The sequence below is a fragment of the Scomber scombrus genome, chromosome 15, assembly GCF_963691925.1.
Source record: "Scomber scombrus chromosome 15, fScoSco1.1, whole genome shotgun sequence".
Lineage (NCBI taxonomy): Eukaryota > Metazoa > Chordata > Actinopteri > Scombriformes > Scombridae > Scomber > Scomber scombrus.
The window spans coordinates 16,063,463-16,083,462 of NC_084984.1; the positions used below are offsets into that span (position 1 = coordinate 16,063,463).

Here is a 20,000-nt window from a genome sequence, read left to right on the forward strand (position 1 = left end):
ATTTGACCCGGGAGGACGACAGGAAGGTTAAATGTGATACATAAAGAATACATTTAAACTTCTACATTCTCTCTGAGGGGAAAAAACAGATTATTATTTACTAATTTAACCTAAAATGGCCCAAAACACACAAAAATTAAACTATTTTTAAATGTTCTACTTTTGTATAGGTGCTACAAATGTTTGTCCATTGAGGCTATTCTGGGTCAAATTATCTCCATATCTATTGACATGTGTTTTAGTGAAATGAATAGTTAATAGTTTTAATAAGATAGTAGTTATGAGGATTTCTTTTTATGATGTAGCAGTGAAGACTGATGGCTCTAATGGTTATACAATAAACCCCACAGTTCCATAAAGTTCTGCTCATTTTCACTTTACATAAAATAAGATTTAACCACCAAAAAGAGATGCAAGATTACTAAAAGAGACATAAACTGACTAAATAAACCTAAAAAAATACCAAAAAGGGACGTGAAAATGACTAAAAAGAGACACAAATCGACTAAATAATCCTAAAAACTACCAAAAAGAGATGCAAAAAATACTAAAAGAGACACAAATTGACTAAAGGAACCTAAAGACTAAAAACAACCTAGTTAGTTTGAGTGACAGCTGCCATCTAGTTACCATGGTAACGTAGAGATGGAGAGAATAAAGAGACTCAAAACTATCAAAAAGAGACATTTCAATTATTATTGCTATGTTATAATTTCATGTCTTAGGTAAAATAGGACATGATACTGTGTGATAGGAGCTGTTTAGTGGTGTAAAAGCTAAAAAGTACACTCTCTGCAACATTAATCAAGGTTCAACCTTCGTGTCGTGCTCCCGGGTCAAATTGACCCCGTCTTTTTTTACTGTTCCTTCTTTCCTCCCTCCCTCCTTCTCTTTCCTTCCTCCATCGCCCTACCTTCCTCCCTTCCCCTGTCCTCTTTTCCTTTCTCCCTCATTCCTCCCTTCTTTCCTTTCCTTCCATCTTCCTTCCTCCCGCCCTCCTTTCTTTTCTTCTTCCTCCCTCCTTTCATCTTCCTTCCTCCTTCCCTCTCTCCTTTCTTTCCTTCTTCCTCCCTTCCTTCCTTGACTCGAGGACAACAGGATAGTTAATCACACATGTATTGATCAGTCAGATCGACTATTGATGTTTTTTATGAGGAGAACAAACTGTGAAGGGAGAATATGAACAGTATGTAAAGGGTTAATAGTTTGCTTTGTCATGTCTGTGCTGCTGTATATTTACACTTAATAATATCTCCTCTAATTCAGATGTTACTGTTTGAGGTAAAATGAACATTAAATCATGTTGAGTTGGTAGAAAAGTGACAGAAGTGACAGCAGGCAACACGGAAAAAGGATTTTTATTCATGAACTGTTTATACAAGCAGTCCAACACGCAACTTCCTACCTGTCTCAACAAAATAAAACAGCAAAAAAAAAAAATCATTGAAATAAAATAAATTTAATAATAATCACTGAATAATTATCAATTATATATATCAGTATTATCATAACCTTATTGGCAATAATAACCCAAAAGCCAGTAGTATTTGTGTTTGTGGCATATGAAAAATAAAATAAAATAAAATAAAATAAAATATAAAATAATAAACAAACAGGATCTGATGGTGTAAACCGGAGATTTCTCTACAGCGAGTCTCAGCTGAGAGCTCATACAACACATTTTGTTTTTGGGGGGGAAGGAGAGAAAAACAGCGAGATTTCCTCACTCTTCCTCCTCCTCCTCAACCCACCCCCCCTTTCCCTGCCCGAGAGAGAGAGAGAGAGAGAGAGAGAGAGAGAGAGAGAGAGAGAGAGAGAGAGAGAGAGAGAGAGAGAGAGAGAGAGAGAGAGAGAGAGAGAGAGAGAGAGAGAGAGAGAGAGAGAGAGAGAGAGAGAGAGAGACGCAATAAATATATGAAAGAGCAGGAGTCCGGTATTCAAACAAAAATAATCATCTTGAACTCGCAGGTACAATATCTAAAGTCTTTTTTCTCTTTTTTATGTGCAAGATTCGAGCTGAAGTCTTCACCAAAAACAATTAGAACTCACATCAGAAAAAAAAACAAAACAAAAAAAACCCAAAACCCTCCTCACCCCCACTTCCCTTCCCCCCCTCTCCGAAACAAATTTGTTTTTCTACATTAAATCTTTTAAATAAACCTAGAGCATTTTTGTCATTTCATATACACATATATCTATATATACTTTTTGATTTTTTAATTTTCCTATATGCCATCCTTTGTTTTTTTTAATTGTCTCGTGTGTGTGTGTGTGTGTGGTTGAATGTGTGTGTATGACAAAAAAAACTTAAAAAAAACAAAAAACATTTTTTTTAGAAATCCACCGAACGAACATACAAAGCGGATAATGAAGCGCAACGTATGCTCTCACACACACACGCTCACGTTATAATAACATACATACAGTGTGAAAGAAACCTTTATTTTTATGTTTTTTTTAAGTTTTAGGAGCGAGCAAGAGCGAGCTGAATGTGTGTGTGTGTGTTTATTTATATGTGTGTGTGTGTGTGTGTGTGTGTGTGTTCATGTATGTGTGTGTGTGTGTGTTTGAGTCCTGATGGCAACATGTTTTGAAAGCTGGAGCGCGCACACACACACACATATTTCATTTCTAAAAAATAAAGAAAAAGTTTGGTCACAGTTTTTTACCCTTCAAACGTTACAGAAGCTCCACCGTTAAGTTCATGTGTGTGTGCGTCTTTTTGTGTGTGTGTTATTTTGTGCGGCTGCTGTGAGTCCGTGGTGAGAAGGGTCAAAAAAAAAAAAAAAAAAGGAGGCTTCCCATTGGTTCCACTCAATCAGCAAACAGTTATTTGGCACATTTAACAACTTTTTTTTTTCCTTTTTTGTATTTTTTTCTTCTCTGTAAGTAACACATTTTGGGCTAAAGAATTAAAAAGGTGCAACAAACGTAAAAGTTTCAATGAAAACAATAAAAACCATTTTGGTTTACAAAAATAAAAGACACCTTTGAGATTAAAGGTGACAAAATTTCTCTATAAGACGATCGATTTTCTCCTCCGCTCCGACTGTTAAAGGCTACAAAAGAAAAGAGAAGAGAAAGAAGAAAAGAAAAGAAGTAATAAATCACAATGCACCCCTAATAATCAAGCCTTTCCTACTGCAGGTCACATACATCACAGCTGTGGAAATGCATGACATCACAGACAAGGACACTGTACTGCATGGAAAATAAAAACCCTGAAATATTTTATGAACGTATCCGACAAAAAAGCTTCCTCTTCATCTTCCTCAGCTGCTGCCTGCATGTTTCCGCTGGCCATTATTTAAAAAAAAAAAAAAGCACATTTCACCTCATCTGAACTGTGTCACATTCAAGAAAAACCACAACAACAAAAAAATAATAAATGCAATTAAATCGTAATTTGAGGAAGAAAAAAAAAAAACTCCACCGTGAAACAATCCAAACAGGAAATGAACTGACGCTGCTGCTGATTGGTTGTTGGTTCCTGCAGGTACGCGCAGAGAAATCAAAGAAAACTCAAACCTAAAAAAATCACTTTGAACTCATGTTATAACAAAAACTACTAAAAGAAAAAGTCCTAAACCTGATCTCAGGTTTTTGTCATGTTGATTTTTCTCGATACGCCGACGATGTGACAATGTTTGAGTTTACAAAAAACACACATTTTAATACTTTTGGTTTTAACAGCTGTAATCCATCAGGGTGTGTTTAGGTTCATTATTATAAACTTCAACACCGACCCTGCAAATATCTCTAAACACAGACTTTAAGCCACTTAATATATGTGAACTTTAGAAGTAAAATGAGTGATTTTAATTTCTAATTTAAGGACAAAACAACTAAAATGATGAATATTCAGCCAGTTGAACTTTTTACTGTTATGATGCAGAATAAAGTGAATTTGACTTCTCCTATGATCCTTTTCCTGCTGTTAAACGCTGCACAGGAAGCTAGAATATTAACTTGTAGTACATTTAATGGGAGTTGTAGTTTTTTTGTGTGTGTAAATACTCATAAATTCAACTATGAAGTTCAGTAATAAAGCAGGTTTTAACATTTTTTATCTCTGCTGAAGAAGCTCAAACACCAGCTGTAACTTTACATATACAGACAATGAATGTTAATTAACAGCAGTAATATTATTATTACTACCATGAGTTTTACTTTCTACCACACTTTATTTCAGCTTCTCTGTTTGCTTGTTTACTACTTTAGTCTCAGGTAATAATTCTAGATATATTTTTTATGTTTTTTTAATGTTTAAACCAAACTGTTATTCCTATTTTATTTATTTATTTGCACCTACAGATTAAACTCTTGGTTTTAGACTCATTTACACCTTTAAATATAGAGAGTAAACTAAGAAACATTTTTTTAGTTAAAGTTAGTTTGGAGGTGATGTCGCTGCTACTTTACTCAACATTAAGATCTAATTTACAGTTTTAGAGTTGCTCTCTCTACCTGGAGGTCCAACATGCTGTCATTCTGCATTCTGGGAAATGTAGGCCACCTCAACTCATTACAGAACTACAGGCTCTGAGTGTCAATGAGTCAATAACGCCATAGAGCTTCAGTATAAGGTCTGTTTGGTGGATTTTAAGGTGGATTTTTGAGTCAGAGTTTGCAACTTTAACTGTTTTACTGTTGCTCTTTCTACCTTGAGGTCCAACATGCTGTCATACTGCATTCTGGGAAATGTAGGCCAACTCAACTTGTTAAAGAACTACATTTCAACCTTTAATAAGTAAAATAACTCCACAGAGCTTCAGAATCAGGTCTGTTTGTTGGATTTTAGAGTAAAAGTTTGCGATTTAAACTGTTTTAGAGTTGCTCTCTCTGCCTTAAGGTCCAACATGCTGTCATACTGCATTCTGGGAAATGTAGGCCAACTCAATTTGTTAAAGAACTACAACAATTTTACATTTTCAACCTTTAATAAGTAAAATAACTTCACAGAGCGTCAGAATCAGGTCTGTTTGTCGTGTTTTAAGGTGGATTTTTGAATAAGAGTTTGCAACTTTTACTGTTTTAGAGTTGCTTTCTCTGCCTTGGAGGTCCAACATGCTGTCATACTGCATTCTGGGAAATGTAGGCCAACTCAACTCATTACAGAACTACAGGCTCTGAGTGTCAATGAGGCACAAATTTAACATTTTCAACCTTTAACAAGTAAAATAACTTCACAGAGCGTCAGAATCAGGTCTGTTTGTCATGTTTTAAGGTGGACTTTTTCCTTTAATTAGCTTCAGCTTCTTCATCCCTCCTTCCTCCTCCTCTGCTGCACTCTCACATCCTACAAACAGCTGACTGAAATCATAACAATAGGATGATTGATTGACTGGTTGATTGATTGGATTGATTGTGTGCGAGCAGGACGATGATGGGATTGTTGTCTCTTCTTCTTCTTTAGCAAACAAACACAGAGCTCCACTTTCTTTTTTAAAAACTTTTTCTATTGTCCTTCGCCTCCGTTTCTTTTCAAAACTGACACAGTCCGGCTAAGGAGGGTTTTTTTTGGATGGCGTTGGCGCTCACTGCAAGTGTGATTTTGAAAAGCTGTCAGACACACACCTCCTCCTCTCCTCCCTTCATCCCTCCCAGCAGGAAACAAACCACCTCTTCCTCCCTCTCTTCATCTTTTCTTCCTCCTCTTCTTCTTCCTCGCCCCTGACAAACTGACAGATTCACGTACAGGCAGACAGAGAAAATAAAAACAACAGGAGATGCACAGAGAAGAAGAAGAAGAAGAAGAAGAAGAAGAAGAAGAAGAAGAAGAAGAAGAAGAAGAAGAAGAAGAAGAAGAAGAAGAAGAAGAAGAAGAAGAAGAAGAAGAAGAAGAAGAAGAAGAAGAAGAAGAAGAAGAAGAAGAAGGGTTGTTTATATACACTCAGAGTCACTCCATCACATCCTCCTCTTCATCCTCTCATCTCTCTTTTTCTCCTCCCTCCTTCATACACAATAGTTGTCCACTGTTGTCCATGTTTCCCCTACTCCTCCTCCTCCCCCAGGTAAGACCAGTCCTTTCAGGGTTCCCATAGCAACCGGCTGCTGTTTGTCAGCCAATGGAATCTCAGTCTCAGTCTCTATGGTAACCGGGCTGTGGAAGAGCCAATCTGATAAAGAGTCTGTGGTCCTCGTACGTCGGGTTATTTTACTGCACTGGAATGATCGGCCTCCTCTTCCTCCCTGCACCTCCTCTTCCTCCCTGCACCTCCTCCTCCTCATCCTGTGTGTGTGTCCGGAGGCGATTACTACCACCAAAAAGCAGGTGCCTCCTGGGTGCTCGGATGACTCAAGTAAATATTGATGTTGGCACTTTATGCACTTCAGTAACAGAGGGAGGATGGAGGAGGTTGGGAGGATGGAGGGAGGAGGAGGAGGGGAGCAGCTTTTTTTTATTGTTTTTTTTTTTTAATATCATCCTTCTTGTAGAAATATGTTCCCCGCCGCTGAAGCATCGGCATCGCCTCAGAGGAGAGAGAGAGTCAAAGAGGAGAGGAATGCTGTCCGTCAGAGAGAGGAGGGAGAGAAAGATAAAGAGAGGAGAGTAGAGGAGGAGAAAAAAAAGGAGGAAGACGGGAGGGAGAGGAGGGAGGGAGAGAGGAGCGGGCGTCACATTCATGCAGAGGTTCGTCACATGCTGAGTCGTCCCGTATTGTTTCTCTCTCCTCCTCCTCCTCAACGTCGTCGTCGTCATCGTCCCGTTCTTCCTCTCAGCAACTGGCAAGGTCCCACGGCAGAAAATAAACGACAAAAAAAAAACCTATATCGTGCTTATGATTGGTCATAATATCGAGTGTGTGTGTGAGGGCTGGGGGTCCGCACACACACTGCGAGGTGTGGCGGGCGGGGGTGATGAAGGTGAGGGGAATCGTCCTGTGGCTGAAGATGAGGAAGGAGTAAGAGGAAGGGGGGGTGCAGTGTGTGTGTGTGTGTGTGTTTGTGTGAGAGCTTGTGTGTGTGTGCGCCTGTGTGTGTGTGTGAGCGCTTGTGTGTGTGTGTTAATGTGGGTTGTTATGTGTGTGTGTGTATTCACAGGCCGTTGCTATTGCGGTGTGTGAGTGGAGGTTTGGAGAGCTCCACCACTCCGGCTCGGCCTTTCCCGATAACTTTAGGAGCGCGACGCAGCAGCTTCTGGGCTTCTGTGAACGCTTCAGTCAGCTCCTTCTTCCACTGCACGAACTCTGGATCACTCTGCACACACACACACACACGCACACAGGCACGCGGACACACACACACACAGGAACACACACACAGACAAACGCACACACACAAACACGCACAGACACACACACGCACACACAAACGCACGCACACACACAGGAACACACACACACACACACACACAGGCACACATACACAGGCACACAGACACACACACAGACAAACAGGCACACACACACACACAGGCAGGCACACACACACAGGCACGCACGCACACACAGGAACACACACACAGACACACACACGCACACACAAACGCACGCACACACACAGGAACACACACACACACACACACAGGCACACACACACACACAGACACACAAACAGGCACACACACACACACACAAACAGGCACACACACACAGGCACACACACAGGCGCACACACAGGCGCACACACACACACACACAAGCACGATCACACACACACACACACACACATAACAACCCAAACACACACACACACACACGCACACGCACACACACACACACAGAGTAAATAAAGGGATCAGCTCTTTATCTTTGGGGGTTTTTGGCTCCAACATTAAAAACAGAGGAGCAGGTTTTTAGGTTTTTTAGGTTTTTTTACCTCACACTGCAGAACGAACTGTTTCCCTCCTTTGATGCGCAGCAGGATGCACTTCTTGTCTTTAATCTGCGTCTCTTCCACCGTCACGATCTGCTCCATCGTCAGAAGGTTTTGCTGCAAACCGAAACCACAGTTACCATTTCATCACTTTTAAAAACCTTTAACTCCACTCTGTGATTGGTTCACTATCACTGGACATTAAACTCCTAAACTCACTTTAAGCTACATGATCAATAACTCTGAGCAATAATTCATCTTCTTTTTGGATTTTATATCATCTTTATGTTATTATTTGTTACACTTTATTTATTTTCTTTGTTGCACATTGAGCTGTTAACTCTCATCAGGTCCTGAATGATAATAAAGTTTATTTTAACTTGATTCATATCGGTTAAAGTATGAAAATATGATCAATAACCAGTCAGGAATGTGTACGATATCAGTATTTCTGGTACTTATCTGCAGAATATAACAATAATTCCTGATGATATAACTTCATTTACACAACCTCGACCCAGATAAATAAAATTAAACAATAAAAAAATGATGAAGTCATTTAAGTTTTAGCTAAAATATAAAGTTTAAAGTCTGAAAATAGTGAAAATGAGTCTGAAGTAACGTCTTAAAATGTCTTATTTTGTCCCAACAACAGTCTAAAACCCAAAAATATTTAGTTTACTATCATATATGACAAATAAAAACATTAAATCATCACATTTATATAGATGTATATATTGATTTACATATAATATATATTAGTAAGAAATCGTATGATGGTACGAACTAGTAATTAAAGTATTTGCATTAGTAAAGGAAATAATCATTATATAGATTATATATTCAATATCTATGAGGAAGCTGTTATTCTATCAATCATTGATTTATAAAGTAGCTGTGGGATTTAATAAGTGATCTTCTTCCCTCTCAGATGTTGATAATCTTGCATCATGCTTACTGTTATGTGTAAGTTCACTGTTTCCAGTCTGAACATTGTGCTTTGTTGTGCTTGTTTGTTTTTCTCTTTCAGATCAAATCATTCAGGTTTTATCTAAAGTCTAATGTCTGAAAATAGTGAAAATGAGTCTGAGGTTATGTTTTAAATTGTCTTATTTTGTCCCAACAACAGTTCAAACCCCAAAATATACAGTTTATTATCATATATAAGCACTAAATCATCACATTAAAGGATCTAAAAGCAACATTTATACTTAAAAAAATGACTAACACACTTAATGGACTAATTGTTTCAGCTGTAAACTGTAGGAATTATTATGATGTGATGTAATAATATTAACACAGTCTCTCTCTTCATGTCTACAGTGAGAGGAGGAACTTTACTGATGGTCACTTATAGATGGAAAACGTCTCCAAACACGAAGAAGAAACAACTAAACTCACAGCTGATGTTTCTGTCTACAGCAGGAAAGAGAGAAATATTCAGGATGTCTGAATGTAAATGTGAGAACAGTCAAAACAGACGGGGTCATTTTGACCCGGGAGGGCGACACGAAGGTTAAAGACTTTCTAAATATTTTCTACAGAAGCAGAATAAAGGTGATAAACTACTGTAAACATGAACATACAGACACCTTCACTTTATAATCTACTGCTGCAGGATCTTTAGGTGAATCTGCGTCCTGACTGGACTCTTTAAAAGTCTGCACAGAGTCAACATGAGATCTGTGGTTCAGACAATCCTCAGCACTCGTAGACTTCCTGAGAACAAGCTCGCTAAAGTCTGTGAGTTCTGAAAGAAGTCTGAACATTTCGGACCTGAGTTGCTGCACCTGAACGCCTCTCAGGTGTGAGGATGGGAGTTACTGTTGGTCTACGAGCAGCAGCAGCAGCAGCCGCAGTGTGTGTGTGTGAGGAGGGAGACACACACACACACTACTGATGGGGGGGGGGCAGACTACATCGCTATGACGACACAGCATCACGACGTGATGTCACACTCACCGCATCTCTGTTCATTTTAAAATGTTTAAGCCACTTGTCCTTCAGTGTGGAGACGAGACAGAGACAGACAGACAGATGACCATTGTACACAGACAGACAGGCGGCAGCAGAGCTCGCTCGCTTCAGGACAAACAGACAGACAGACGATGATGATGAAATGTGATGAAGCTCACCCGTGACTCTCCCTCGCCCCTCCACTCCACACGGTTGGGGAACAGATAGAAGTATCTACGCTGCCACTGAGTCAGGAATGGATTCCCCAGCTTCAACATGTAGCCGTGCATTATGCAGTCCTTCCCCAGAGCGTAGTCTGTACACACACACACACACACACACACACACACACACACACACACACACACACACACACGGCGGGACAGACACACGCACGCACGCACGCACGCACGCACGCACGCACGCACGCACGCACGCACGCACGCACGCACGCACGCACGCACGCACGCACGCACACACACACACACACACACACACACACACACACACACACACACACACACACACACACACACACACACACACACACACACACACACACACACACAGCGGGTCAGAGGTCACGTTACATCCAGCAATATTCAGTTCATAAACACTCTCACAGCTGAGTTTTCTCACTTTACATACTGTTTATATTCTGACTCATAATTAATCTCTACAAGATGTGCAATTAAAAAATATGTTAAAAATAGTTTTAAAAGCAGCATCAGGAGGACTTCCGGTATGGCGTTGAGGGGGTGAGACACGCACTACAGAGCTCCCAACGGACTTGTGAAATAACATTGTTGTAACATCAACCTGGTGTTAAATTTGCGTTTGTGGAACCATACGTTTAAGAAATAACTTTAACTGAGCTGTATGTTACTGCTGATATGACGAGTGTCAAGCATAAATCTTCGCAGCAAACTTTGGCACGGAAAGCTACTCTTGCTAACAAGCTTTCAGCAATGGCAGCGGAGGACAAGGCTCATGAGGAAAATATTGTATCCATGCCTCAACTCGTGACTGAACTTGATAAGCAGAGGTCGGTTCTAAAGGAGGACATCTCCATGTTAATTCAAGAGTCACTAAAACCTATCCAGACTTCGGTGGATGCTGTAAGGGATACAGTCAACTCGTTCCAAGCCAGACTAGCATCAACGGAGGCTATAGCGGGTGAGAATTTTGAGCGCCTGACTTCGGCTGAGGCAACCATAAAGTTTCTGCAAGTGGCTAATCAAGAGCTGATAGATCGGGTGGATGATCTCGAAAACAGGTCGCGCAGGACAAACTTGCGAATCGTGAACGTTCCGGAGGGCAGTGAGAATGGCAAAGATCCCGTTAAATTCATGGAAGAGTTACTCATGGACTGTGTGGGGTCGAGTGTTTTCACTGAGCGCCCTGAACTGGAGAGGGCTCATCGTGCCTTAGCTACTAAGCCGGCGAAAGATAAGCCTGCTAGAGCATTTGTGGTGTGCTTTCGAAGATTTCAACAGAAAGAAGCAGTGTTACATTGGGCGAGGAATAATGAGGTTAAGTTCAACAATGCTACCCTTCGATTCTATCCCGACCTGAGTGCTATCCTGGCGAAAAAACGCAAGGCGTTCAATGGAGTTAAGCGAGCATTGTATGAGAAGGGAGTGAAGTTCAGCCTGATGTATCCCGCTCGTCTGAGAGTGACTTTGGGGAAGGAGACGCTTACGTTTGATTCACCGGACGACACAAGGGAATTCTACAAGAAGCGCATTATTGGGTCCAACGAGGGAGAGGAAGTGTTGGACTAATACGAACTCTGAGGAACTGACCAAAGTTACACGAAAGCGAGGTACTCTGCTACTGATAAGCAGAGTCGCTTCTTTTGGTAAGCAAAATGTATGGCACTTTTATAATGATGTAAATTTATAATTTGGGACCTTTGTAGATGATGCGGTTCTAAGGTGATGTTCACCGGTAAGGCATCTTTAGCGAGCCTGCAGTTTATCCCATCCTGGGATCTAGACATAGGCAGTTCACGCGCTATGGGTTTCAGTTTGTGTTGTGTGGGGGGAGGGGGGTTTAGGGGTATGGGAAGTTGCGTCTTTGGTTTTTATGGTGAGTCAGTTATGTTAAACACACCTAGCCTACCAGTTGTATACTTTTTATGAATGATAGGCTTAATCAAGTATCAGGTGAAGCAGTCAGATTGATAAATTGGAATGTCAGGGGATTGAATGGGCCTGTGAAACGAGCAAGAATATTTGCACATTTAAAATGTTTGAAATGTGAAATTGCTTTTTTGCAAGAAACTCATTTGTTAGTGAAAGATCAGCTCAGATTAAAGAAAACATGGGTGGGGCAAATATTTCATTCAAGATTTGACCATAAGTCTAGGGGGGTGGCTATTCTGATACATAAAAAAATCCCTTTTAGCCCAACAAAGGTAATAGAGGATGTACAGGGCGATATGTTATTGTAGTAGGATCTTTATATTTTAAGCCTGTCATACTGGTGAATGTTTATGCTCCCAATTGGGACGATGAAGGTTTCATAGAAAGACTGATAGCAGCCATGCCAAGTCTCAATTCCCATTCTCTCATATTTGGAGGTGATTTAAATTGTACAATTAATCCATCTATAGATCGTTCGAATCCGAAATCTAACTCTCCCTCCAAAATGGCAAGGAGATTGTCAATGTTTATGGATCAGGTGGGATGTATCGACCCATGGCGTTTTTATTTCCCCACAAGCAATACTTATTCTTATTTTTCCCATGTACACCATACCTATAGTAGAATTGATTACTTCTTTATTGATAGTGCAATGTTATGTTTTGTTAAAAATACTGAATATTCATCTATAATTGAATCTGACCATGCCCCGGTACTTTTAGATCTCTCTTTCACACACAAAAGCACTGAATACACTCCTTGGAGATTGGACACTTCTTTATTGAAAGATAAGGGATTTATCCAAAGGATCTCATCAGCCATTGATGATTTTCTTACATTTAATGATGGTGATGAAGTGTCTCCTTCTGTTTTGTGGGAGACACTTAAAGTGGTCATTAGGGGAAATATTATCTCATATAAATTCATGCTAAATAAAAGCAGATGTTGGGAGCAAGAAAGATTGATCAAAGCTATACAGCTGATAGATAGGCAATATTCAGCCTCTCCATGCCCAGAACTGTACAAGGAAAGAGTGGAACTTAAGGCTAAATATGAGTTATTGGCATCGGAAAAAACTGAAAGGATGTTGTTAAAATCACGAGGTATCATGTATGAACATGGGGGAAAAGCGGGTCGGCTTTTAGCCCACCAGTTAAAAAGCAGATCATCTCAGCAACATATCTCATGTATTATGAAAGATAATGGGGAAGTTACAGTTGATCCTGGAGAAATTAATGACGCATTTCAAGCATTTTATGCAAAGCTATATTCATCTGAGGCTCCTAAAGACAATACAGTTATGGAAACATTTTTCAACAATTTAAAGGTGCCCAGAATTAATGCAGTCAGTAGAGCAGAATTAGAATTGGATATAAGGCACACTGAAATTGCGGACTCAATTAGGTCCATGCAAAATGGAAAGGCACCGGGTCCTGATGGATACCCAATTGAATTTTTCAAGACATTTTCTGAGCAACTAATTCCACTTTTACTAAGGATGTTTGACTTCTCAAAAGATAATGGTACTTTACCTAGGACTTTAACAGAAGCCTCCATAACTTTACTATTAAAACCAGGCAAGGATGGAAAGGAATGTGGGTCTTATCGCCCTATCTCTCTCCTCAATTGCGATATTAAGATATTATCAAAAGTTCTTGCACGCCGTTTGGAAAGAGTTATGCCAGAGGTGATTTCCCCAGATCAAACAGGTTTTATGACTGGGCGTCACTCTTTTTCTAATGTGCGTCGCCTTTTAAATGTGCTATACTCTCCTGCATCCAGTAGGGAGGCTGAAGTTGTCATTTCTTTAGATGCTGAAAAAGCATTTGACAGGGTGGAGTGGAGTTTTTTGTTTGAGTGCTTGAGCAGGTTTGGTTTTGGCCCTAGTTTTAGGTCATGGATTGAGCTTTTGTATTTTAGCCCAAAGGCTTCAGTAGTCACCAATAGGAATTGTTCAGAATTCTTCTCCTTAACAAGGGGGACACGTCAGGGATCGCCAATAAGTCCACTGTTGTTTGCTTTGGTTATTGAACCTCTTTCTATTATGCTTAAGTTAAAGCAGGAAATATGTGGAGTTCGGAGATGGGGACTGACACATAAGGTATCGTTATATGCGGATGATTTATTATTGTATGTGTCAGATCCTATAAATTGTATTCCCCATGTGCTGAACATATTGCAAACATTTAGTGTATTTTCTGGGTATAAATTGAATTTAACTAAAAGTGAGTGTTTTCCTATAAATGCCTTGGCCCGATCTCTTCAGGACTCAGAGTTACCATTTTGTATGTCCAGAGATGGGTTTAAATACTTAGGTATTAATTTGACTCAAACCTTCCCTGAATTATACCATAAAAACTTCACTCCACTAGTAAGTAAAGTAAAGGCTGACTTCCAGAGATGGAATGCCCTTAATTTGTCTTTGGTTGGTAGGGTTAACTGTATTAAAATGAATGTCCTCCCTAGATTTCTTTATCTTTTTCAATGTCTTCCCATTTTTTTGGCCAAAACATTTTTTCAGACTTTGGATGGGTATATCACATAATTTATTTGGGCAAGCAAAGCTCCTAGAATTCAAAAGAGATTCATGCAAAGGCATCGTGCCACTGGAGGCCTGGGGTTACCAAATTTACAATTTTACTATTGTGCGGCAAACTGCCAGAAGATACTTTATTGGTGTCAGTCATCTGATATGGATTGGTGTGAATCTGAAAATAACTCTTGTCTTTCGACATCACTCCCAGCTTTAGTAACTTCTAAAATCCCTCTAACTATTTCAACACATACTTCAAATCCAACGGTCATTAACACTTTGCGGATTTGGCAACAATTTAGAAAACATATGGGTTTACCTAATTTCTCCATTCAAGCCCCAATATGCAATAATCATTCATTTATTCCAGCTAGACTAGATGCTACTTTCCTAGTATGGAACAGGCAAGGTCTTGTCAGATTTAAAGATCTTTATAAGGAAGGTATATTTGCAAGTTTCAGTGATATATGTGAAAAATGTAATCTCTCCCGCTCAAGTCATTTTAGATATTTTCAAATTCGCCAATTTATTCGTAGTAACACGACTGATTTTCCAAATAAACCAGATCCATCTGCCTTGGAGGATATCTTGGATTTGTCTTGTAATTTAAAGGGACTCATCTCCAGAATTTATAACATTATTACTTGCCATGGTGATAATATTTTGGATAAAATTAGAGCAAAGTGGGATGATGAACTGGGAGAGGCAATACCAGATGGTATATGGGAGGAGGCTGTGTGTAGGGTCAATGGGACTACGTCCTGTGCTCGGTTAAGCCTAATCCAGTTTAAAGTTTTACATAGGATGCACTTTTCTAAAGCTAAATTAGCAAAAATATACGTAGGCATGGATGAAACTTGTAGCAGGTGTCATAGCGCTCCAGCAACTTTGACCCATATGTTCTGGTCATGCCCATGCTTGGATGACTTTTGGTCAGGCGTATACAAAACGTTATCAGAAATGATAGAAATAGAATGTGAGCCCAATGTGTATACCCTCAATTTTTGGAACAGTACTGGATGACCAGATAGGTCGTTCCAGGTACAAAGATATATTAGCTTTTTCCACTTTGATTGCTAGGCGGCAAATTCTTTTACTTTGGAAATCCCCAAAACCACCAAAAGTGGCTGTATGGTTGACTGATCTTATGATGTATCTTAAATTGGAAAAGATAAAGTATGCACTTAGAGGGTCCAATGAACGTTTCTATGGTATCTGGAACCCAGTAATTACATATTTTGAAAAACTTAAGACCCTTCCTGACATTTCCTAATGACATGCAATGCACTAGGACACTGATGTTATGGGCCTGAAGAGTTCTGCAAATACTTTATTTTTATTTATTTATTTTTTTGTATTTCTACTATGTCTGTAGGTGTGTGATCGCATGTGTATTTTTAAATTTATTTTTCTTCTATTATGGTATGTGATGGTTATAGGTGTACTAATGACTCACTAATGTATTCTGTTTGGTGACATTTGAAGACGCATAGGGGTTCTGTTGGGGAGGGAGGGTGGGAAGGGGGGGTTATATTTTGTAAAAGAAAGACAACAAATTGCTTTTCCTTTCACAATGTAACCTTGTTGTTCTTGGTTAATAAAAAGAGACTTCAAAAAAAAAAAAAAGCAGCATCAGGTTTGTTAAAATGTACATTTAGTATTTTCGTTGGTTTTATATCATTTGAAATGACATTTGCACCATTTTTTACCAAAAGTAAGACTGAATGCTCCTGAAAATGTCAAATGGTGTAACCACAAAAGAATGATACATATTACATATTTTATCCTCCTAGAAAGAAAGAAAGATAAAGGAGAAAGAGGAGAAAGAAAGAAAGAAAGAAAGAAAGTAAGAAAGGAGGAAGAGGAGAAAGAAAGAAGAAGGTAAGAAGGAAAGAAAGAAAGAAAGAAAGAAAGAAAGATGAAGGAGAAAGAGAACAATTGTATTCCATTACCTTTATTTAATATAAAAAGTTATAATGTAAGATCATGCCAAACTAGTTGATATGGTGTTTTATTGAGAATTTACTGTTTTTAAGCAAGTTGAATTTGGTACATAGTTTTTATGGTTACACAACTTAGACATTTTTGCCATAATCCTCTAATATATTGTCTCAAAATGGATTAAAAGCAGAAATTTGATGCTGGGTCCACAAAAAAAGAATGTGTGCAAGTTATTCACACATTTATTTTCATATTTTAACCCCATTAAATTTGACTAAACCACATGAACATAAAACAAAACCTCATTGACCCAGATATTCTTCTTCTTACCTTCTTCGTGGCCCAGCTGCTTATTCTTGGCTCTCTTTCGAGCTTCGTTCTTGTCCGTGTCTGAGTTAACGGCCTCGTAGACCGTCTCCGCCACTTCCTGCTGCCAGCGCTCCGATATGACCAGAGGGAAGTTCTTATAGAGCTCCTGGTCACTGTCCAGCAGCTGAGGACACACACAGGTAGTCACAGATATGTTTTATTATCTTATTTATTTAAGCAGGTATGTATTCCACTGAGATGGAAGCAGCAGCACATGATGTAATATAAATGACAAGATTAGAAAATAGTAAGAGAAACAAAAGATAAACTATCAGAAATGTATAAAGTTCAGATGTTTTGTGATAAAAACAGACGATAAATAAGTAACATAGACGCTGTCCAATGGTTTCAACTGGATAAATATCACTGTTCAGGTAAAGTTTCTTTTTGATTCTGAACATTTTTTCTTCATTACTTCAGTGGCTTGAGCTGCTGCTGGGCAATAAATAAATATTATATAGATATGGTGTTAGTGGATAAAGACAGATAATAGAACAGTCTGTTAAGCTCAGAAAATGATATTTTTACTGTAATGCAGCCTTTAAAAGCAGGAAAAGACACTTATACTATATCATGTTATTATGATGTTCAATATCTACTATATCTATAAAATATCACGATATCGATATAATATTGATTTATTGGCCAGCCCTATCGTGTTGTATTAACTGTCTTTTATCCACTTAGTCATTATATCCACATTACAAATGATTATTTATCAAAAAGCACCGATAGTCATTCCTACAATATTGAATAAAAATATTGATATTGAGGTATTTGGTCAAACATATCCTGATATTTGATATTCTGCCATCATGATATTCAAAATCTATAAAATATCACCATATCTATATATTAGTGATTTATTGCCCAGCAGTAGCTCAAATCACTGAAGTAATGAGGTTCAAACTTTACCTGAACAGTCTGTGTGTGTGTGTGTGTGTGTGTGTGTGTGTGTGTGTGTGTGTGTGTGTATCTATATATTATTTTCTAGCTGTTTTTGTCATTAATAGTATCACACAATGAAAAAGCGATGTAACTTTTAATCAGAATAAGGTTGATTTTGAGTTTGGATGAATCTTGAAGTGCTATAAACTTGCACGTTTTGCCAAATCACTGCAAAAAAGAAACAAAAAAATCAGATTAAACTACAAATTACTCTGAAATGTTAAAAAATCTGCTGCAAAAACAAGAATTTTTTATCCCGACAAAAAACCTGTTAAATCCTGCAGAGACTGTAAACTCACTGCTGCTCGTCATTAAATCAACTTCCTCTCATTTTAAAGTAGAGTTTCCTTCTACTAGAAAAATGTTTCCACTCATCTAAAACATACTAACACACTAACAGCAACATAAAGACATAAATAAATAAAACTCAATAAATATTCATCTAATGTGTTTCTATTCTCTTTCAGATCAGATTCAGATAAACTTGAATGTCCTGAGGGAAAAATGTCTTCACAGAGCTGCAGTCAGCCCATACATAACAATAATATAATAATATAATAATATAATAATATAACACAACACTGACAGGACGATGCATCTGATTTGTTCACATTTAGTTAAATGGTTTCTATTAAAAATGAATCAGCTGTTAGTGTCACTGATTAAACAGTGATACTGGATCATTCTTAAGTTTTCTGAGATGATTTATGGAGGTTTAATAGCGACAAAAACATCAGAGATAACCAGGAAGTGTAACGCTGTGTTCAGTTTGTACTCGGACGTCAGAATTTCTGAGTTTGGATTTCAAGCTCGGACGGTCGGAAGAACCTCATAGTTGTAGGTTTGTGTTCATACTGTGTGTTCAGCGTGTCACCAGAATTCAGCTCAACCACTAAGTCAAAAAGCTGGAAAATGGCAGAAAGAGAAACTCAATTATATCACCAAACACTCGCTGCTAAAGGCTCCGACACATCCAAACATCTACAGGATACTCATCCATCTCTGTTTGCCCAAATCAAGGTAACAACTATACATAGACATACATACATATAAGATATAAGCCTGTCTTTCTTTTCCTGTTAACCTTTATAAATGATCTTAATGTAGCCAAACAAACATTAGACTTGTATATTAACCATTAAAGCTCATTTTTAAGTAGACATGATGGGTAATATTAACTTTTACAGTCTTTTTTTTTTTCATACTTATATAAGTATTTAGCATATTATGTTGGTTTCAAATGGCAGCTACTGTGAATTCAAACTGGGCATACTATTCCCAACCTAATTTATTTCTTTATTTTCTATTATTATTTCTTATATATAGTTTGTCCACAAAGTCTCTTTACAATTTAAAAATTACAAAAGCAATTGATGAGATATGTTAATCAGATTTGTTCTATGTACTCAGCGGTTATCAAAGTTTTTAATCACATTGCCTTTGTGTATCGTGTATATACATAACATATATAAATAAATGTGTTATATTGTAATGAGTGAAGTCTTGTATTTGCAGGACCAAAAGAAAGTGTGTGAATAAAACATTTAATTAGAAAATGCTCCTCTCACAATAATCTAGACACTAAAAATCTTATTAGTGTCTCATTAAATCAGTCGTACACTCAGCAACTTTCCCAACTTCTATCTGTGGATGTGTTGTTATTCTTCATTAACTGGTTTTTCTATCAATGTCTGAACTGGTTTCTGGTTTTCTGACACATTCTCAGTGAGACGAGTAAACTGAATTATTTGGGGTCATTTCTTGTATTCTCAGTGATAATTTGGTGCAGTCTCAGGTTAGCTGCTGTTGAACACAGTGCAGCAGATACAGTCATACATAAAGAGTTATATTTGTAGATAGTGACAGTCTCCATAAATAAGTTATCATAGTATTGTTGCAGAAAGTTTTCCATACGTTACGTCCTCCATCGTTCACAAACAGGAAATCTACTGAAGTGAATAAAAACTGTGTGTGTGTGTGTGTGTGTGTGTGTGTGTGTGAGAGTGTGTTTTTACCTTGATGCCCTTCGTGTCCTCCTCATCGAACGAGCCGATGTCGAAAGCATCCGCGGCGTTCACCTCTCCTCTGGGAGGGATTAAAGGAGGAGAGTACTGCAGACGGAGAAGAGAAAGAGAGAGGGAGGGAGGGAAGGAGAGAGGGAGAGGAAGAAAGAGAGAGAGAGAGAGAGAATGAGAGAGAGAAAGAAAGAGAGATTGAGAGAAGAGAGAAAGAGGGAGACCGAAAGAGACAAATATGGAGAGCGAAAGAGAGGGAGGGAGAGAAAGAAA

The 20,000-nt window shown here is 38.5% G+C and overlaps 1 protein-coding gene across 3 annotated transcripts in view; it reads right to left on the reverse strand.

Annotated features, from left to right (window-relative positions):
- Positions 1 to 1,340: 1,340 nt before the first annotated feature.
- Positions 1,341 to 20,000, reverse strand: part of LOC133995197 (beta-adrenergic receptor kinase 2) — a 47,848-nt gene continuing 29,188 nt past the window's right edge. For all 3 annotated transcript variants that reach the window (XM_062434522.1, XM_062434520.1, XM_062434521.1), the window contains 5 exons: positions 19,728 to 19,823; positions 16,726 to 16,888; positions 9,954 to 10,090; positions 7,822 to 7,935; positions 1,341 to 7,200 (listed from right to left, as the gene is read on the reverse strand). In XM_062434522.1, coding sequence (XP_062290506.1) covers positions 7,039 to 7,200; positions 7,822 to 7,935; positions 9,954 to 10,090; positions 16,726 to 16,888; positions 19,728 to 19,823 — 672 coding nt within the window. In that variant the 3' untranslated portion in view covers positions 1,341 to 7,038. The remainder of the gene's footprint in view (positions 7,201 to 7,821; positions 7,936 to 9,953; positions 10,091 to 16,725; positions 16,889 to 19,727; positions 19,824 to 20,000) is intronic.